The sequence below is a fragment of the Sander lucioperca genome, chromosome 10 (genome assembly GCF_008315115.2).
Source record: "Sander lucioperca isolate FBNREF2018 chromosome 10, SLUC_FBN_1.2, whole genome shotgun sequence".
NCBI classification, from domain to species: Eukaryota; Metazoa; Chordata; class Actinopteri; order Perciformes; family Percidae; genus Sander; species Sander lucioperca.
Window position 1 is genome coordinate 21,122,491 of NC_050182.1, and position 22,872 is coordinate 21,145,362.

A 22,872-nucleotide genomic window follows, 5' to 3' on the forward strand; every position below is an offset into this window, starting at 1 on the left:
CTTCCTCCACAGCGATGCAGAGGAGGGTCTTGCTAGTCCACACAGCATTCTGGGATGGGAGAAAAACATGCTCTGGTTTATTGACATTTCTTTAAACCGATCACAATCGTCCTGCGCGACACTAAGCTCCGGCGCCTCTGCAAAATAGTCTCAGGAAGGAACTTGTTTTGGTGGAACGTGTGTACGTTCAAAAGTAGTTTTAGTCGTGCAACAGAAAACTAGTGGACAGATAGTCTAGCTAGCTGTCTGGATTTACCCTGCAGAGATCTGAGGAGTAGTTAACAGAGTTTAAAATACAAAGAAAGCGGAAAGTAACAGACATCGGCGAAAATACATGCATCCGGCAGAATTTCCTGCGGCACCGGAGCAATCCCGGAAGTGGAACGTTGAGGATATAGACTATTTTGGTAGATACCTTAAAAAGGTATTGAGGACCGATACCGAGCCCTAATCGTTAGCATGCGTGGCTAACTAGCTTCCTACCTACAGTAGTAACCCAGCGTTACTTCCCAGGCCAAGGAGCATTTGTTACTATATTACTTTGTGGGGTAAAATACAGGTGATATAAAAACCCCTGTTGATGACTAGCACATCCACCGTGGTATTTCCCCACTGTGTGAAAGCCCATCCTGGATGCTACTAGGGCTGAACGATACATCGAATTTTCATCGTCATCGCGATATGAACTAGGGTGATGAACACATCGCAACAGACAGCCTGACACGATGAATAAGGGAAAACAGTTTACACACTGAGACGACGCAAAGCGTAATACGTCTCCATAGCAGCAGGCGGCGCTGCTCTGTATTGTTTCCATTAACAGTCTGATTATTTCACAGAAAATGAAAACCGGCAGCTGATTGGACGAACGCGTCACATGGTTCTTTTTTCTCCGGAAATTCACAGCCAGACTGTCATGGCGTCTCATTCAGAATATGATCTCATATTGGACTAAAATAGTTCACCGAAACGTGTTTCTGAAAACATCTGAAGAGAGAAATAGGCCGTGTAGTTTCTGAATCTGTCTTCATTTCAGATCAACAAAGGTCAGTTTAAAAGATTTTCGTCGAACGTTAATTTCTTATAGTTATAATGCCTCATTTATGTTTCATTTGTTCAATAAAAGCATGTCAAAACTGATCTATTTGATTTCTTTATTCAGTGGGAATAGGCTATTCAATGTTTAGGTTCGCAAAGAACCTATTAAAGGACATTTGAATATTTATCGCAAGTCATATCGTCATCGCAATATTAAACAATGTTATCGCACATCGCAGCTTTTCCTCGTATCGTGCAGCCCTAGATGCTACTATATCAGAGTGTAGGCCAATGTTAGCAGCGTTATTAGTAAAAATTAGTAAACCGTTTGAAAAGACAAAGTATAAATCAAACTCCTTTCTTGCTTGTTCAAGTATTCCTAAAGAACCAGTCTGAACATTTCCTAATCATACTAACCCTAGGACTAACTAGCTATACAATTTATTAAATTGAGTAAAAGCATATCATCCTGAACCATATTCAGTCTACAAGCAAGCAGAAGAAGAGGTAGTACTTCATGTTAGCTGAGGTTTAATGTATCATACAGGCTGTTGTTGTGGCGACATCCTGGGCTCAGCTGCTGCACCCTGCAGTTTTACACAGGTGCGTTAGCTTGTCTCCACCAGTTAAAATCCATACAACAGAGACGTGCTCCAGCTGTCTGAACTAGTTAAGCATCTTACATGCCCAGCGGGAGTTTCTACTTTCCAAATAAGGACGACAACCATGTCAGAAACAGCCTGCGTATGTGAGAAATGTGATATAAGTGAGATTTTTTTTTTTTACCTCAGCGGAGAGAACCCCTGAGAACCAGACAGGCAGGGTTGACTCTGAGCCGTGTATAATTAGGACAGGATAATGGCACTGTGTGTTTTAGTTTTTTTTCAGTCATGGGACTGCCTCAGTGTGTGTGCATCTATCCTCCTGTGTGTGTGTGTGTGTGTGTGTGTGTGTGTGTGTGTGTGTGCAAACAGTCCCACAAAAACACCAAGCACTGACAGCTCCAAATTCTTGACATGACAGATTGTTTCCAGGAGGATAGTCGTGCACCAGCAGACAGACAGAGACACAGCACAGTCATCCACAGGTAGTTGAGTAAAGGAAAACCAAGACAGACTGGAACATTACTTACACAGAATCATTGTGTGCGAGTTAGTCACACATGACATCAGAGGATCATGGTAAGACAACACATAACATCGAGGGGAGGGAGCAGAAAATACAAAAACTCAGAAGCCATTTGCAACCAGTGAATGTTTTATGTTTTATAATATCATTAACAATGATGTGCACTAACTCGTGCTCCAAAAACAGAATGTTTTGTCTCCAGGTAGCAACTGAAAGTCAAGCTATTGCCTTTTTTTCTATTACATGGGTGTCGGACAACATTTCAAGAGACAAAATCTTTAGTAAACTCAGAAACATTGAGCTTAAGTGTGTGTGGGCTAATATTTGATTTGAAACAGAGCTCTAAGGAATTCATATTTCAAATATTTGACATATACAAAGTGGACTTGATTTAGCAAGAACAAGCGTATATCATCCCCAGAATCTGTGGCTCAGAGAGGCGAGTAAATCCAAACAAATATTTGTATGTGTGCTATTTAGCCTGTTAGCTTGAGCATCTACTGATGATGGGACATAGCAGGGCTTTGGAGACAGGGCCAAGGCTGGGGACAGGAACAACGTAGCTGTGGACTGGGTTGTGGTGAAATGAAGCCACGTTAGGACTGACAATGTCAGGTGACATTTTTCTATTAAACAAACATGTGTAGTTCCTGGCTACACAACACAGATTTTAAATTGTAGAGAAATCAGTCTTTGAATTTGAATACATACATGTAGTTTCCTCTCAGTCATGGGGGGAAAACACTAGACATTCGAACTTGTAAAAACCCTGCAGAAAACTCTTTGGATTTGAATCCGGTACAAATCTTCTTTAAATCCAATTCAGCAGAATGTTTGTCCATGCCTCTGATACTAAATAGAGGTGTCATTTTAAATGATTAAGGATCATGGTTTATTTAAATTGGTAAAACATCTAATTAATGGATGTTAGGCAAACACCCATCCCCAATGAGGCTTTGTCTGTTTGGCTGTCTTTTTTAAACTTTATCCTTGCACTGCTATAGTTTTTATATTACTATGTTTACATTATTCTCTTATATTGTCCATATTTAATGCTGGTCTCTAGACTTTATCCTTGCACTATTGGACTTATTTGCACTACCACCATGACACACCCTCTCATAGTGAATCACAGGGTCAGTCCCTGTCCTGTCACTGCAAGCGTCTCATGCTTATACATCCCTTAGTACATTCATGTGGATTTTTTTTATTTTTTATACTTAGTATTTTTTAGCTACTGGGACCTTGAATTTCTCCTTGGGGATCAATACTGTATGTATGTATGTATGTATGTATGTATGTATGTGTGTATCTATCTATCTATCTATGTATATATGTATCTATCTATCTATCTATCTATCTATCTCTCTCTCTCTATGTCTTTATCTAACTATCTATTTATCTATCTCTCTCTCTCTATGTATCTATCTATCTATCTATCTATCTCTCTATGTCTCTATGTATCTATCTATCTATCTATCTATCTATCTAACTAACTAACTATCTATCTATCTATGTATCTATGTATCTATCTATCTTTGTCTGAAACAAGCCCACTACAGGCAACCAGAGGAATAACAACAACATTTTTTACAACGTCTCAGAGAAAGAGCCCTTTATAGTGTAACTGAGCATACAGTCACATGATGAAAAGATATAATAAATAGCTAATGAAGGCTGAAATCCAGCAGATATAGCTAGTAAAAGACTAATCACCATTAAAGCAGAGTGACAGTAATACTGCTCCGCCAATGCACAGCTCTCTAAGTTTTGGAGATGAAATGTCTGCTTGACATTTGACATGTTGCTTGAAGCACCATCCTCCACTGTTGAGCAATTAAACAAAGTGTGGGGGCGGGGAAGGATCATCTTGGAAGTCCAATATGAAAATAGTTTTGGTTTTGAAACTGAAAACTGTCTGCAATGTGAAGTGCAGAAATCTCTGCTGACAAAATCATTGTTGAGTCATCGTTATTGATCAACAGTCCTGTCTTAATGGGTTATTCCTTATATATTTCTTCCTGTCCCTTTAATTTAGGCGGGAATATGAAGACTGAACTAGCTCTGGTTAGACAACACTGGGCTGAGAAGTGTGCAAAGTGCTAAACCAAGGCCCAGATTGCTGGCTACACTAGGTTTGGATGCCCTACCCGCTGGGGGAACACAATAATCAGCACTGAGGTCAGTCACGCTGCTGGGATACAGTCTCCATGACTCAGCAAAGTGAGACATTTCTGTGGACAACAATGAACAAGGCAGAGCAGGGATGAGTTGTGCAGTATGGACTGGGTGGGTATGCTGCGCAGGGCTGACGGAGATAGTAGTACACTGCAGATGATGATGGGATGGGTGGAGATTGACTACTCTAGGCAGGTAACTGGTTGCAAATGGATGTTACCAGATTAAACTGAGGTGAGGACCAAATGCAAACCTTTAGACTTCCACTGACAATCATATTACATAGACTAAAAACCAAATACCTTTTATTATCATGGATTGCAACCAAGAGGCCTCCTCACTTGATTTATTACCTAAGTAAACATTTTCCTAACAAGTTTATGGCCTCAGGCGCTAGTTTCACGTCTTCTTCAATACAGCATGATGTTCATTTTGTAAATTATGGTCCCATTGATTTTAAAATTGACGATAAAGCAGAAGATGCTTTAGGGCATGGCTACGCACTGACCTGTCAATCAGGACAGAGGCTTAGCAATGCTAACCATTGCACTGTGTGTTCACACTTCATCAAAGTTAATTGAAACATTTTTGGTCGCCTAAAAATGTCTTGTTCAGCGTTCTGCCAACAAAGCTAGCTAGCTAGTGCTAGCTGGTAAGTTAAGGGTTAGGGTTGGCTCTTCTGAAAACGCTTTGGAGGCACAGCTGGTTTTACGCCTTGATTGAGTCTGGTTGCTATTATACTGAATATCCACGGAAGTAGTCTTTCTGGTATTTGTCGCGCCTATCAAGTCACAGTGACGACCGCAGTCTTTTACCCAAAGTTGAACATTTCTCAACTCTCAGCGACGAGAAACAAAAACTCCAAACGTGCAGGGCTCAGCGCAGAATAGATGCTCAGTGCCTCGCCACGCTCCTGGTGTTTGTATAGTATAAATATGCGACAAAGCATAAACTTAAGTAGGCCTCGGGGGAAAAAAAACACTTCGGAGAACACACAACACCACCAGGTAGAATGAAGTTAGTGTGCTGTGGCCGATTTAGTTAATCTAGAGACAAAAAATTTCCCAATAACCAATCGATTGGTTAAAGAGGTATAATTTCAGTCGACCAAGATTTTCTTTGGTTGACTACAGCCCTTTGCGAAACCTAATTATTCATCAGTTAGTGTAGCAAGTGACAAGGAAAAAATGCCAATGCTTCACACAGACAAGCCTGTTAATCCAGATGTCTATTTTTGCCCTGTTCACAGACAGATCTCCTTGAAGGGTCAAAGTGGAGAGACACAATAACAGTAGTTTGTTGAGATGATTAAATTGTCCTGCTAGATTAAATGTTAATTTGATCAGTTCCTAGAAACAAATCAAATTAGAAGGCATCCTTCATATTTCAAAATGCTATTTGATACCCTTATATCTTCACTGCTTGTTCATCAGGCCAGATTTAATTTAATAATTCGATCAAAGTTAAGATTAAATTAAATGGAGGTTGCACAGCAACCAAGGCAGTGAAGACATGGACAAAGCTCATGGCTGTCAGGCTTAGAAATGAAGGTTATCCGTCACAAGCATTACAGACCAATCTTGTCTGTGTGTGACGTGTCTAAGATGTAGAAATACACAAAGTGATCAGATGCCAAATTCCAGTCATTGGATATTTGAATACCATCAGGATGTATTTTCAATGAGACAACCACAAAATTGCCTTTTCAGCTACTATTTCATGTGTGTGGACATCATATCCTGGTTTCCGAAACCACGGGCTATTTTACAAAACCTAGATAGCGGATTAAGCCGGGATTATGCAGTTATCCTGGCTGAATTTATCCCTGACATGGTTTCGTGAAAGCAGTGGCATATACGTTACCATGGAGATTTATTGTGTGCAGCTAGCCTGCTCCAGAGCAGCAGCCAGGCTTGATTAATCCTGGTGCCTTTTCATTGGCATTTCAATGGTCAACATTGTGACCATTATTATTTATAGAATTATTCATGTGACAGTCATTGTTATGGTTATATTGTGTGTATGAAGACTGTTTTTCATATTGTTAGATGTTTGATGAATATATTAATGCAGCTGTTGAGTTTATTAGAAATGGCTGATAAATAAAGTTTTTTTAATGACGTCAGTGATGCAAGTGTGTAAAAGTAATGGCAGAATTGTCAAAGAACGCATGAATTATTTTAGTTGATTTATTGCTTTTTTTAATGTATTCTTTAACAATAAAGGATCATGTATGTTACTCCTGCATGCACGTGTATTTTATTTGGCATTGGTAGCAAACAATTTGTGGTTATAAGGTTTCATAATTGTATAATCCTCCCAAATTATGGTCCCAGTCTACTGGATCAATAACTATATAGTGCACTTTACATTCATTAAACAACAGGGAGAGGTTCACCTCAATGTCTTTTGACCTTTTATTTTGCTGGGATCACTTGTCTGCTGGGAACGTGTGATAGATCAATAATAACTGATTAATACATTGTGTTACAGTGTGCATTGAAACTATCACTGTTTACTATACCAAGAGAGATTTGAGCATAATATACATGGTCGTAATACATATTCTAGCATTGAGTATTAGTGGTTGTAATTAATCTTTGTGGTACATTTCCTGAGTAACATATTAACTTCCACTGCACACTTTTAAAGCAAAGTGCACAACTGTTAAATTGTGCAAATGAGAAATAACTCTTTGAATGGTATAATAGGCCTATGTCACGCAACAACTTAAGACCGGAAGAAGGTCTCTGAGTGGGGATACGGCTCTTCCGGTTAGCTTTTTACAATGGCGGAGCCCGATAGATACTGCTGGACCAAGTCTCTCCGCTACCTGCCTGAAGTCACCTATGATGATGTGGTTGGGATCGTAAATTAACTCTCTCAAAGTCAAAAACATTTTGAAAACGGCAAAAAAAGGCAAAAGGTACAAGACCGTGTACAGAAACGATCATAGACTTCAATGGTAGCAGCTCACTCTAGCCGTTCACGGTTTCGCGGGCACGGTAAACGTTTCTATGGTAATAGCGAGTTGGACCAATGAGAGACATTGCTGTTATGCTTAGGTTTGTGGGTAGTGTAGTTTTTCTCCATAAGATCGCGGATAAAACATGTTTTTCTTAAATCAAGGTTGATTTCATACAGACTTCTAGCTTCCTCAGGAGCAGAAACCTTCGTTTCACAATCACGCAGCTTGGGGTCAGTCTACCTCGGATGGTTAGACATTATGGGATGGTTTAGACATTATGGCTGATAATCTAAATCCTTATGGAGAAAGGGACTGTTGAACGGAAGTTCTGATTCCCTACTCCGCGCTCCGGAAGGAGGAAGTGTGACATAGGCCTATTATGACGGTTTTAACATGGTTAGTCAGTAAAACAGAAATTGGATAAAAACAATATATAATGACTAATAGCTGAACTAAAAGCCATCGTCTGATAATGGTAACGCAAAGAATTAACTGCATTGTTGTTGTCGACTTCGGTTTCTGTCGATCAGATCAAGAAACTTAATCCAGAAAACCAAACGGCTTCTTCCTCAGATGCTGAGGCGACTCAACTTTATTACAGGAATGACACAGAGCAGCTGAGATGTTGAGGTTTTAAAGACATGCCTTTACTGATGCACATGATCAAAAACCTGGATACTGTTACAAAAATTATAGAAGGAGCTGAATAAACAGGGTTCTCTATGTTGCATCTAATTGTCATATCCCAAATAAAATCAAAACCAAGATGAGAGTCAAACAGAGATACTAGTTTGCATGTCAACACACTCACTGATCTACGATTTGAAGGGGTTTTTGCTAGGTAAATAAAGCAAATGCAGCCAAAATTCAAGACAGAGTGGTAAAAATAACTGGAAAATAAATAGTGATTCAAATAAAGCATAACAAACTAGTAGGATGTGGTGACAGGTATGTGTCCCATCTTAAACATCTCCCTAGAACTACAACTGCTCTCAGACATCTAATGATGTCATTAAGGTCCCTGGTGATTTGTCATCTCATCAGCTCTATAAAGTTGTACTGTAAGTGCTTTATGACTGGAAAATGAATTCAAATTGTATTAATTCTTGTTTTAGGAGAGAACAGGAGTTGCCCTTCTTTTTGAACGTAAGGAGTTAATAATGAGCAGGGCTCGTACAGTGTCAGAGCCTTTCTTCCAGGCGGCTTCAGCACAGGGCATCGATTCTCCCTAGGTGCTATTAGCTACCGTCTCCTCCATGAACTATTTATTTTTAGCTTTATAGCTCCTCTGTTGCTCAGCACAAAGCCGACCTGCAGGACATTCACATCTACAGGATATTTACAGCTGCTAAAACACATTCTGCAATATAAGGTCACATATTAGGCTTATACTGACAAATCCTCTGCTTTTTGCTCTCAAACGTAGATATTTTAAAGGTTACCATGACTTAATGACAGCTGCTGGCTCTTGCATCTAATAGCTGCTCTGGTAGTTCTTCGTATCAGGATCGCAGCCAATCAACATGGATAAAAATATCTGCTGTTCAATGAAGTAAACATTGGCAAAGCCAGGTGGTGGGCTGATCTTGGCATTAAACGTGGTGTAATAATAGTATGATTCAAGTTTGCCTTTAAAGCCCATGTTGCAGATTAACCACCACTGTTGATTAATGGGTACATAAAGCACTCAACATATGTATATCATTGTTAAAAATGTCACCAAATAGTGTTAAAGGCCAGTTTTTACCGTTTTAGTCGTTTAGTGGGTTTTTTAACGCAATTCGGTGATGACGTCACGTTGGGGAGACGTGCCTCAGTCTAGTACTAGAACTATGGTGACTGACTGGGATGAGGAAGAGGAGGAAGAGGTGTTTTTACTGTCAGTGAATAGCACAGAGTGAAAGTCAATGTTTTCTTTATATCGAGTGACAGTGATCATGTCGTTAGTTCAGATAAGTACTGGTAATCTAGCTAGATCTAGAAATAGAAGGCATGATCATGCTAGCTATGGGCTAACTTGCCAGTCAGTCCCACCTGTGAAATCCCCCGACGTTGTAAACACATTTTCGATTAGATATCTCACGTTTTGATGGACCCTACTAGCTCCAGTAACAACATATTTGCTTAGTGTTTATTTATTACTTGGATGGGGATGCTGTTCGGCTTTTCACAAGTTTAGACAGCTAGCTAAAGCTACGCCGACGTTTTGCTAACGTTAGCGCAACAGCGTTAGCCTAGACGGCTAGGTAAATATTACGACTGCCTTCGTTGTTTCCTCTATCTGCGTCCACGTTGTCAACATAAGACATGTGGCGTTAGTGCTCCTTTTGTACCATAACTGTATTGAAAGAAATGTTAAGCTTCGCTCCTACGAGATGGGTGGGTTTTTGTTAGCTACGTTACACACAAAGTTAACTGGCTATAGTTAGCCTGTGCTAGCGGAATTAGCTAATGTTGCGTAGCCAGCCAGCAGCTTCGGCAGTAGTTCCGGCGAGCTAACCACGACAGCTAACACATCCACAAGCGTCTCTATTTCAAACATCACTGCAGATTGACTGCTTTTAGCAGGAGAGGTTGATTGTGGGCGACAATAACTGTCGTGGTTAGCTTACCAAAACTACTGCTGATTGCCGAAGTTGCTGGCTGGTTATGCAACGTTAGCTAATTCCGCTAGCATACAGGCTAACTATAGCTAGTTAGCTTTGTATGTAGCTAACAAAAACCCACCCATCTCGTAGGAGCAAAGCTTAACATTTCATTCAATAAAATGATGGTACAAAAGGAGCACTAACGCAACATGTCTTATGTTGACAACGTGGACGCAGATATAGGAAACTCTGAAGTCGTAATATTTACCTAGCTAGCAGTCTAGGCTAACGCTGTTGCGCTAACGTTAGCAAACGTCGGCGTAGCTAGCTGTCTAAACTTGTGAAAAGCCGAACAGCATCCCAGTCCAAGCTGTGTTTCACTTTCCCTCCAATATTATTATACACATAATAAAGACACATGGACTCGGTCGAGACCAAAAGCCATATTTTGCAACACCAGTGGCACAGACGAGGCCATAGACAGTGAACAGAGACGGGGCTTTAGTCTGTCGTCTCCCCAACCTGACGCAATGCAATGCATTGTGGGGGAAAAGAGAATCATTGCAAACCGCTGTAAAATAGTACTACTTTTTCATATTTTATTCCGTTTTGTGATATCCATTGTATTTCAGGTTGTTGGGTAACAGTTTAAATGTTTATTACCAACAAGCAAATTGCACAAATTCATTAGAAAATAAACCCTGCAACATGGGCTTTAAAGCTTAATGAATCACTTCATCTACATAGGTAAGTGATGTTCCCAACACAAGCAGCTTTGAACGTCACAGAACCACCAAGGGACCACTAAAATGACACATGTACACGCAACTCCACCAACCTATAACAGGGCTTTTCCTGCCATTATAAGGTTTAGGTGCAGCACCTAGGCCGAATGAACGTAAAATCATCGAAACAAACAAAGACTTTTCTCAGATCTTATAATTGCAGTGGACTTCTTTAGCGAGTTTTGTCTTTTAAGCTTTATTTTTTATCTTCTCTAGCTTTTCCAATGTTGTAGACACATATATAGTGATAAACGATCCAACGTGATTTGTGAAATTGCAGTTTTTTGAAAAACGTCACATTTTTTGAGGGAAGACCCCTTAACACCCCGCCAAATACGTTCACCTAAGTCTTCTACAAACCTAGGGTAAACCCTGCTAAGAGATGCAGCCATTGACTGTCCTGTAAGAGGAGCTATCTCTAACTCAATTAAGTGGCAGAGGAGAGGGGACATGCAAATGTGACCCACTGATAAAGACCTGTTATTGACACATTGAAAGCAGAGCGAGGGAGGGAGGTAGGGAGGGAGGGAAAGGAAAATAGAGAGTAATCACAATCAGGATCATAGCCACTGACAGGTATACCCTATCTTCCTATCCTCCAGATCAATAATACCCATTATTCATCTCAAACTGGGGATGAATAATTAAGCCTCTTCCCGTTAGGGCGACATCTGTCCTTCTGAGCAGAAGGGTAGAGGAAGGCCGTGACAGCCATCTTGAGAGTGACTGACATCTAGCTAATGGTCACTCTTGTTGAACAGGAGAGAACGCACACATTCAACAAGGGCAGTCGGTTGGACAGTCGAAGACTAATAGCTCCATTAAAGAGTCCGCTGGCATCTTGGTAGGAACAAAGCAGACCTAAGGTCATTTTTACAATTCATTGTCCGTCTGGTTTTACTTTCTAAAAAAGCTTGTAAAACATCAACCCTGTTGTCCACAGTCAATCTGTAAACATCATTTTTGTTCAGGATAAACTGGGCTATTAGAATACTTGTGATGCAGTGAGGTCACTTGAATGTAAAAAGGTTGTGGGACCATACAGACAAACAAATAAATAAAACGGAACATGAATCTCACAGATATGTATTACACACAGAGCAATAAAAGCTAAGCCAATCTCCTGTCTAAAACACGTCTCATATATCTTGGGAGTCAAACTGTGAAGAAATAAACATTATAACTTATACAATTGACAAAATATCTACATTTTTTCAAAAAGTGTCCAGACACCTTTGCCCTCATGACATTCACTTATGCCAATAATCAAAATAATAATGTCATATTTATTGATATCACACACACAGCAGCAATGCTACACAAGCATTTGTGTTGTCTAAAAAAGTTCTATATATTTGGAGTCATCCAGTGCAAAAAAACCCATAATGAACATTATAACTCATATGGACAAACTATTTACATTTCGTCAAAAGAGGCCCAAATGTATGCCAAATCTCAAAACAGTGATGCCATTCTTCTCTGTAGAATGTTAATAGACTATCTTTGGTCACATCTAACTAGTGTGAGTGATCTTCTCACAATGAACAATCTTTGTCCTTCCTCGGATGCCCATATAAGGCGTAATGTGTGACGGACCTGCATTCCATTGGTTGACAAAACATCAACAAACTCTCGCAAAGCATCATAGGAGATTTAAGTTGGATGCTAGCATCGAAGCTAGCAGCAGCAATGACCGAAAAATTGATAAATTATGGACATCAAGTGGATAAATCTTGGATGTAAGAGTTCGGATTTATTGCTCAACAACCCCAAAAAAAGGCACAAGTTCCAGGCTGGATAGAAAACCTCCTGTAACGGCTATAGAGACACCAAAGACACCTCCGTGACCGCTGGATCGTTAGCTTTTAGCTGCAAAAAACCGGTAAGTCGCTATCTCTTATGGCTATGGAATGATTAAAATATGAATAAGAGATGCCGTTTTTTATCGTGTACGATAAGCTCGGTCTCAGAGGGTTAAGTATGGAACATGAGTGCAAATTGATGAGTGTTACTGCAAAAGACAAACCAAGGAAATAAGATGCAGAGCTACGGATTCTTGGTTGGATTATTAAGCAGAAATCTGTTTAAAGGTAACAATTCACAGCTGTTGGCTGATCCACAGTTTTATGTAAGGACCCTTTTCTGCACTGAGACCCCCTTCAGATTCTTAATGAAATTTATTTTTATTTTTTTTTCAAACCATAATCATCACAATAAATCGACTGTCGTCATCAACCTGGAAAAAAAACAACTCTACGGGGTACGGTTTAATCACCCATAATGCCATATTAAAGCGGCTATCGCTTCTCATTTTATAATGAAGGATGAAGCCCAGCTTTAGCATGACAGTTGCCATAGCAACTTTGACGTTACTACCCTAATGGCATGTGTATTGTGTGCGACTACAGCCTTGCTGATCGTTTGCAGAACTAAATTTAGACTCGGGGGAGAAAGTCACATCATTCTGTCCATTTCAATGGGGCACAGAACAAGTTTTGAGTTTCCCTCTTCCTCCTTGTGTCAGGCGCTGACCTCCTGCTTCAGGCTTTGTTCGATTTCCCACTGATCTACCAACATATGCAGGGATCTAATGACACGCACAGAAGCCGCAAAGCAACAAGAGACACCACTATTTAAACTTTGAAATGCCAACGCTTAGGCAGTATTTGAGCCAGGGTTTTGTGGGAGAGGGTCAACGTACTTTTTATTGGGAGGGACAATAAACAATACAGTGAAACATGTACACATGGTGAGCGCTACAAAATAACATTAAAATGACAGGATCATTGATAGTAGTTTGTAGTATTGTTTATTTTTTTGTATTGTTATTGTTGATTTCTGTCATTGTAATTTCTGTAGTATTGTTATTCTCTTCTCTATACATGCTTATTGGCTTGTCTGTGGTGTCTATATGTTTAGAGAATATGTTGTGACAAGGACGCGTAATGAATGACCACATGAATTTCCCCTTGTGGGATAATAAAGTTTACCTTGACCTTAACCTTGATAGACATGGAACACATTGTTTCTTTAAGAAACAAGAATTTTAAGAAATCATATGGATTTAAAAACAGGGTTAGAAAAAATTCTCATTCCATCTGGGCTAAATTGGTGTGCCACTGACAAATATTTTAGTCAACTTCAAAGTTCATCTGTATCTAGAAAAAGCAGACCAATTTACTGTAGTTCATAGCTACATCACTGGGATACTTACATTTACTTTTTCATTACTCTAATCATTACATTTAAAAGTGGAATTGACAGTCAAGTCATTTTGTAGCTTGGCTAACTTACAAAGTATTATAGCTTATCAAATCTGAAAATGAGAAGCCTGCTAACAGCACTGATACTGCCCTTGGCTTTATGGGGACAACTGGGCGCAGGAAGGTTGTAGTGATGGGACATTTTCTGTTTTAAAAGGGTCACTGTTACAAAGGTACGCTGTGGCTCAGACCTTCCGGCCTAGGGCTGATTTCACCGGAGAGGTTCCCTCGCTTGTTAACCCAATGTGTTAAAATAAAAACAAGTCATTTATTGCCTATGGAAATGAACACATTGGCAAAAATAAAAAGACAACTGAAAACAATGTTTTGTCTCTCAAGCTTTTCCCTTTGGTTAACTTTAAACAAGAATCACAGGCTCCAACATGAAGGTGGAGCCTGAGCAGTAGTTCAAATAAGAATGCTTTGACAAAAAGGGAACAGAGTGAGATGCTGACATCTGAGCCTTGTCTTAGTCTGCTCTTCTACCCATCCAGCTGTCCAGCCATATGCATTCCCCTTTATCCCCTCCTCCATCCTTTTTAACGTTGCCATCCACACCCTTCCAATCCCATCATTTCTCCGTCACCTTTTGACTTGTTCTCCTACTCTCAGACAGGGAGCTGTGAAAGAGCTGAAACAGTGGGATCTCCTCGCCTACCCAGCGGTGAATAATGCAATCAGAGTGACTGATTGTCAGGAGTTAAGATTGCCGCCGATGTGTGTGTCTCTCTGGGTGCACACGCACACACTCCTGCCGCTCGGCATATGACTCATCAAATGTCCGCAAGTCCTCTAAAGCCCACAGCACTTCCTCTAAGCCCAGCAGAAATCCATTCAACCTGCAGGCTGGTGGCTCTTCACATCTGGGCAAATTGTGACACAGCTGGATCAAACTGTATTTCATATACAGTAGTTTTTTAGCAGAATTGTTAAGCTGTACTTGGGGACAGCAGTGTGGTGAGCCACATGCTAATTCTAGCATGCTATCATGTTCAAAATGAAAACGTAACATGCTGATGTAAGGCTGTTTACCATGTTCACCAAGGTTTGCTAATTATTACTTAGACAAAATAAAGCTGAGGATGATGGGAATATCACACAATGTTTTGGCCATACAGCAAAGTATTGGACAAATTAATTTTGACCTGATGATGGCACTACAGACGTTAGGGCAGTGGTTCCCAAACTGGGGGGCACACCACCTGAAGGGGGCCCGGAGTTATGACAAGGGGGGCGAGGCAAAGGCTAAATATAAATAAATGAATGATGCATGGTTCTGCTGCACTGCTAGCAAAGCATGGACAGGTTTGTAAAAGGACTGCCAGGTGAACGTAAAGCAGACGATGAAGCTACAGAAAACACCAAAAACTACCAAAGCAAAGACAAAATAAAAAAGTGTAGGGGTGACCACAATATAATCTAAGGAGCCTGATTCGACTGCCAATCTCCCAGTCTAAACAACGCAGTGTTGACCATCCTTTCGCAGAGAAACAGCTGATTGTGGCGTACCTCTCTCTCTCTCTCTCTCTCTCTCTCTCTCTCTCTCTCTCTCTCTCTCTCTCTCTCTCTCTCTCTCTCTCTCTCTCTCTCGTCTCTTCACAAAGAAACAGCTGATTGTGGCGCATCAGGTATTCTGTCTGTCTGTCTGTCTGTCTGCGTTCTGTTTCAAGACGAGGAAGTAGAAAGAAACCTGAAGAAAATGTTTGGGAACCACTGCGTTGGTGGATCACTAAACATTAGGGGTGTGCATTGGCACTGCCCTCACGATTCGATTACGATTCACCAGGTAACGATTCGATTCAATTCGATTCTACGATGCATTGCAATGCATCAAAATTCTACTGCACACAACAAGGCAAATTTTTCATCAGTCATGAGGCAATACAAGCAGTCAGATATTGAACAACAGATTTTATTTGCTGCTATGTGTGTATTTTCACTCTCCTGTATCTTTGACATAAATGCCATTAAATAAAATAAAATTGAATGGTATAGGGTATTGGATATGGCATTTTCAAACCTGAAAAAGAAAACATAAATCACTGCTTTCAGTGAGTGATGATTTGTTGTTGTTGAAGCCAACTCAGGATGCCAACGATCAACATGGTTCGTGAAGTTAGTTGTATTGCCAACGTGCTTGATTTTAGTGTGGCAGGTTTTAGTGACATAATTGATTATGGCACTTTGCCGCATCGATGCTGAATCGTGCATGCCCCGCATTGCGATGCATTGCCGAATCGATTATTGTTGACACCACTACTAAACGTATTACAATTCATCCTGATTAATGTAAAAATGTGTGTTAAAAATGTCACAGTAATCCATCCAATATTTGTGAAAGCTATAGCGCTAAGCTCCTGTCGCCCCAATTAGGAATTCTAAGTACTAACAACACTGTCGGCGCATCCACAAGCCCACCCCACAAGATACAAGCCTTTGGTGATCGTGCACCACGATCGGGGAGGATCACTAAAGTCTTCAGGATTTTTCCTCTGGGAACCATGAATGTCTGTACAAATCCATTCAGTAGATGTTGAGATCATTCACAGACAGGACAAGTGACAACTTTGACCTGCTGGTGGCACTACAGGAAACATCAGAGGATCACCAAAGTCATCAGGGCACCAGGAATGTCTGTACAAAATGTAATCATCATCATCTGATAGTTGATAGCCCAACCCACACGTTGTAAAAGTGAGCACGCATTTTTTTAACGACGGAGGGCCACGACCAATGTTTTACTACAGCCCCACGGGAACACATGCAGCTGATAACGCTGTCTGACTGATCATGTTGTTGGCCAGAATGACAACGCCATGAATGCTGACAACCTCCTCCTTTCTTCCCCGTCCTATGAACTGGAATCGAGACAGCCTTTCCTATAAAACTGCTCTCTAGTGTCACTATACAAAATGTAATGAGAGCTTTGCTGTGCCAGTTCTGCTGAGAGCACTGCAATAGACTGAAACAGAGTGGGGTGGCTCAGGCCAAAAAACAAACTTGACAGTTTATCACAAAGTAGAGGTTATCTTTGTAGTTTTGGCCATGTCTGCTATTGGTTAGAAAAAACGACCAGACTATTATTTAGGGGCATATACTCTATGCCTGTATTTGATAGCAAGCAGTAGAAATGTGACAGGAAAGGAACTGTGGATCAGGGGATGTTATCATTACGTTGTCAGTGTCTTAGAATAACTGAGACACTATGATGCCCTGATCAGACAGGTCTTAAGGCCCGGACACACCGAGCTGATAATCAGCTCTCAAAATCTGACGAAAATCTTTTAAACTGAGCTTTGTTGATCTGAAATGAAGACAGATTCAGCAACTGCACGGCCTATTTCTCTCTTAAAATGTTTTCAAAAACACGTTTTGGTGAACTATTTTAGTAAAATATGAGATCGTATTCTCAATGAGCCGCCATGACAGTCTGGCTGTGAATTTCCGGAGAAACCAGACCCACGTGACACGTTTGTCCAATCAGCTGCTGGTTTTCATTTTTGGGCGTCTGGTTGGTCTGTAAGCAGCTTTAAAGAAACCCTTCACACTATCCTAATATATTTGGAAGAAAATGAAGGCGAACAGTATCACTACCCAAATTGTTTGTTGTAAACATCCATTATGGTTTAGAGACCAACTTCCTGGTTCAATCTAGTATAAGTACCATAATTGTGTGCACAGGTTTTCTGTGTAGCGAGGGATTATTATTTGGGTGGGCTTTTGGGTTTGCCACAAAATAATGTGCCTAAACTTGAACTAGGGATGTCACGATATGAGATTTTGATATTACGATTAATGTCAGAGGAATTATCACCGTTTCACGATTATTAGAGAATTAAAAAGTGATCCAGATAGAAATTATGGTCAAAGCTACAAAACTAAAAGAGTGAGGCTTTCCCATTCCTTTTTTGATGTGTGTCTGCGAGCCATCACCTCACTAGAAAAAGTGTGCATTTCCCCTCAGTTTCTAAAGCTATGAAACTACCACCCAAGTTGAATAAACCAGATTTGTTTTTAAACCTATCCATAGCTATTTGTTAGTCAAGACACCCTGTGGATCCCCGAAGATCAGGCAAAGCCAAAATAGCATCCCAACTGGAGCATCTATGTCCGTGGTGTGTCTGGAGATAAATATGTGTGGCCTGCACTCTCTGTCCTTCAATTAGTTTGACTTTGACTGGCCGTCCTCTGAGCCACTCAGTGGGAATGGCTCACCTCTGTGCTGCTCTTTGCCTCTCTCTGTCTGCGTCCTTCTGTCTCCTCAACTATCTCTATTGTTCCCACAGACTTCAAACACTTTTTTTAATTGGATGCAGGTCAGCCAATAGCTGGACTTGGCTGAATGGACGTGCGTTATCAGTGTCTAGGCAGGGTTGCAGCTGCTCAGGTTATTTCTCAAATACGAAAAAGGAAGAAGCCTGTGTGTGAGGTAGAGGGGGGAGAGAGGATTGAGATTGTATTGATAAGGCGGCATAAGAGGAAACCCTCCTTTTTCCTGTGGCCGCCTGCGGGTAGATTAAAAACGCATCTGCTGGTGAGCAAAATAAGGAAACATCACTGGCCATCTCCGGCATGGGAGATGAGTTTAAGATAAAGCCACTTCTCAATCACTGGGACAGTGGCAACCATGTGTCTCTGACAGTGTAGGGAAGGCTTGGTCACATCGTCTTAATCACTCTCTGTGGCCCCGAGCCTCCTCGCTACATGCTGCTGTAGCATGTCAGACTAAGGACACAATCATTGGAAGTGCTCGATCCATCCGTCACACTAACAACAAACTAGTGGGGGGGGGAATAAGGAGGAAAGAGGAAGAGAGTGATGGCTGACAAGAACAGGATTGGTATGCCGTGTGATTGAGATATGAACCTTTTTCTCCAAACTAAACACTACATTTCTCACTATTTTTCGTAACCACCAGCAGCATTTATGTTGATCTCGCTAACTTGCTGTGGCCCATATCAGGTCATATCAGGGCCGTGACACAGTGCTTTGGCTCTGACAAATATCCTGTTGGAGCAGTTTAGGTTGTTCCAAGTGCCTGGGAGATAAACAAGGGCCTTGTCAATCAGCAGGCCTTGGATGACGGACAGGTTGGGGAGGAGGTAGAGGTGGAGCTGGTGTCTCTGTTGCTGAGGTGTTGTTGAGATGGGAGAAAGGGAGGCGATCCCAGTGAAAGCTACAGTGCAGCGGCTCCTGGAGCTGGAGTCTGGGTGAAGAGAGTGTCCGTGAGAGACCCTGCTCTCGCTCCCTTCCTTCCTTTCCTTTCCTCTCTCTTTCTTCACATCATCTTTTCCTCTCTTTTCAGCAGACAGGCAGACCGCCGGAGCAGAGCCACAGCAATCCCACTCCTCGCTGTTGCCACGGCGAGAGCGGCGAGGAAAAGCAGTCAGACTGCAGCGGGATTTGAGGGTCATTTGAAGAACACAACCAGGCAAAGCAGAGACGGGCTCCATTTTCAGCTCACGCCAGGGAACCAGAGCCCTCTCTCTCTCTCTCTCTCTCTCTCTCTCTCTCTCTCTCTCTCTCTCTCTCTCTCTCTCTCTCTCTCTCTCTCTCTCTCTCTCTCCACCCCCCCCCCCTCCCCTTCTCCTACACAACAGCTAAATCAATAGAAATGACAACGCAGTTGGAAGGTCATACGCGAGCACAGCAAAGCTCTGTGGTGGAATGCTCTCCGATACGTGGCACAGAGAACGAATGGAAAAACAAATACACATCCTGCCAGCACTCCTGCCTGCCTGTCCGGGTCTGATCCTGCTGAAGGAAACGCACAGAGCTGCTACAACTCCTCTCTATCCTTTTTTATAGATCAACGTGCAAAAACTGAGCGTTGCTGCACGGGACACAGAAGATACAGCACATTGTGTCATTGCGCACGCACACACACACACACACACACACACACATACACACACAATCCTCTTAATGTAAACACTTGGAGAATGAGGTACACGTTACACTGGCAAAATCTACAAAATACTTCTCCCCACTCACTAATGAGCTACCAAGCATGGTCGGACACGGTGCCTTCACAACACACAACAACAACAGCTATAGCTGGAATATTACCGGACCTAGTCAGAGCTACAGAAACCAGCAGCAGGCACACACACACAGAAGCAGCAGCAGCAGCAGCATGGGAGCAGAAAAGCGTCAAACACACATAATGACATTAAGACAGAAAAGAGTTGCTTGTGCGCTACTCACAGAATATTTAACGGTCCCTTTGGGTCTCTGGAACGACATGCGCCTCCCATCCTTCTTCTCTGGAGTCTTCTTCTGGCCGGTATCTGAAAGCAAGCGAGGCAAGGTACGCATTACATTCATGTTCCCCTCTCCCCAGCTTGTCACAAGCTGCCGTTTCCCAGCCCCGTGGGTAGACAGCTCATTCGTCAACAGTGAGCCAGCCAGCCAGCGATGTGAGCTGTGAGCGCCGGACCACTTTCTCTCTCTCCCTCTCTCTCCCTCCCTCTCGCTCTGCTTCTACCCTCCTGCCCTCGCTCTCCCTCGATCGCACGTCTTCCTCTCTCTCTCTCTCTCTCTCTCTCTCCCTTCTTCCTACTCACCCAGCATACAGCTCAGTGATAGCCGTTGAGAGCAGTTCACCTTGCCTTCCTCCCCCTGTTGTCTCTCATGGCAGAAAGAGACCAGGCTGACCTCCATCAGGGCACCGCCGCTCTGGATGTGAGCCTGAGCGGAGAAGAGGAAGATGGATTTGGGTGGGAAGTGAGGGGTGCTAAGAAGGAAAGTGGGGGCTGAACCGGAGGGTGGATGGAGGAGAAGGGAGGGTTCAGTGCTACGTGTTGGTTGGGTAACGCGGTGATGTAGCATGGGGAAGTGGCAGCTGAGGTAGAGGTTGGAGGTGTAGAGTTGTGCTAGCTCCAGTTTTTTAAGGCATTAAAAATTAGGGGTGTCTCCCGACTATTGTTATCGACATTGTCGAATCAGAATTGTCAAGTCTTCCCTATGGTTGACTGATCGTCGAATCATAATAAGCTGTATGTTAACTTATTGGGAGAAAACTTATTAGTTGTAATATGTAAAATCAGACATTCAGCACCCCCAATATAGCCAAAATGGCATGATCCTTATTTCACAACTATAGAAATAAAATGACCCATAATAATTTTTTATCTATGTTACAAACTTTCAACTGGTCAAAATGGTAGAGTTTTGGGCCGGAGGCTGGCTGAAGCTTCAACGAGCGCCGGCGAACACGGTAACGTGGTCAAGCGAGCCAGAGAGTGACTGAAGAGAGGGAGCGGCGTTAGAACAAAGCAGTGAATCAGAGAAATAAAATGCTGTTTTCGCCAAATTATCACTAGAAATGCAACTGTAGCAAGCATCTCACTATCACTAACGTTATCCACATTCATATTGATGCAACAAATGATATACCCAGCTACAAAAACGGAACTTTTTAAACTTAGAACGGAAGTACAAAGAGTCGTTCATATGAAGATGATTCACCGTCTCATCTCACTGCACTGGTGTAAACAGAGCGGTGCAGAACGGCGCGATGCAAGTAGTTGCAAGTTTCAACTGGTCTCGTCGCAAATCTTTGGTCTGAACTGGGGCTTCATGTATCTGCGAAGATTCAACTGCCAATCTCACAGTCAAATCTTCGAAAGAAGCATTGAATATTCGGGGTCACCCCTATTACAAATAATAGAAATATTCAGAATTTCCCACTTTCTGACAAAGGACCTTGAAGGGTTGGAAGGTACTAGAAGGTACAGGACGGGGCAGAGGATCCAGGATAGATGGTTGGGAGAATCAAGGCAGAAGATAAAGAAGAGGAGTATACCGCTGGCGGTATAGGTAGGTGTTTTAGTCTGAGAGTAAAATAATTATGATATGGTAGAGATGGATGGAAGAAGGCCCATGAAGCAGTTGTGGGGGATGGGTGAGGTTGGGAGAAAGCATGGAGATGAAGGCAAGAGGGTGGATGGAATATTGAAGCAAGTAGATGAAAGACAGAAGCAAATGATGGGAGATAAAAGAAACTGGAAGGGGACTCTTGGGAATGAAGAAGATCTAGAAAAGGGGGCAGCCTTTGACTTAGGGCTGAGGGAAAGGCGCATGGGCAAATGGGCTTGAGGACTAATGTACAAGGCTTTGTTGATCAGAGGTGTAGGGTCTGTGGGCCAAGAAAGGAGCTGATCGGAGGAGGTCACCGAGTTTGGGTGAAGGATTTATGTCGGTCATACGTTGACCTCAGATGCCTCTCCTAAACATCTCCCTTTTGTTGGTGTTGCACATAACTAATGTATCTCATCAGGCATCTTTGATTGCTCGAAACATGAGTCATACACCAGTGTTGCTATTTCTGGGGCTCAGGACTGCCTGGCAGAAAGTGAGAGGGGAGGGGGAATCCGAGCTGCTTCAGGTGTAAATATCAGTCTAGTAAAGACGATACTGTTGGTGTTGTTCATTAAGCTAGCAAATATATGGATTTACTACTCATGTTGTCAAAGGAGACTGGATACCACCAATGATGTTGTATTATTATAAATTAGTTTTGATGTTTTATTTTCTCCGTTTTAAAGACTGCATTTAAGTGCACTCATCCATTTTAGAGAAATATTAGAGCAGTGGTACCCAAGCTTTTAGGCTTGTGACTGCGTAATACAAAAGAATGGCTTCTGGCCAGCCCTCATCACAGGTTGCATGTCTCTGTAGTGAGGTAGAGGTCTTCATGGACCCACTTGGATCTGAGAACAGAAACAAAACCTAGGACCCACGTTGGACTGAGATCTAACATTACTCAGTCGGTTAGGTTCTTGTTTACTGTCACAGATCTGGGGTCTGTGTGTTGATATGTCTAATACCTGAGTGGATTAAAGTGAACCCACTATCAGCTCTGATCATGTAGTTACGAATGTCCTGATCAGCTTATTTAACCCCCCGATCAGATTTTTTAA

At 41.9% G+C, this 22,872-nt stretch overlaps 1 protein-coding gene and 1 long non-coding RNA gene across 11 annotated transcripts in view; both read right to left on the bottom strand.

Annotated features, from left to right (window-relative positions):
- The window catches only part of oxr1a (oxidation resistance 1a), a 251,348-nt gene that overhangs the window by 55,757 nt on the left and 172,719 nt on the right, over positions 1-22,872 (bottom strand). For 7 of the 10 annotated variants that reach the window (XM_031322650.2, XM_036006176.1, XM_031322649.2 and 4 more), the window contains one exon: positions 20,156-20,238. In XM_031322650.2, the coding sequence (XP_031178510.1) occupies positions 20,156-20,238 (83 nt within the window). Of the gene's footprint in view, positions 1-20,155; positions 20,239-20,514; positions 20,795-22,872 lie in introns of those variants that run through there. The other 3 variants (XM_036006175.1, XM_031322651.2, XM_031322646.2) reach the window with 1 other exon arrangement.
- Positions 4,388-15,822, bottom strand: LOC118496056. The gene is made up of 3 exons (XR_004898527.1): positions 15,679-15,822; positions 7,954-7,957; positions 4,388-4,400 (listed from the first exon to the last, which is right to left on the bottom strand). It is a non-coding gene; the product is annotated as an uncharacterized LOC118496056 (long non-coding RNA).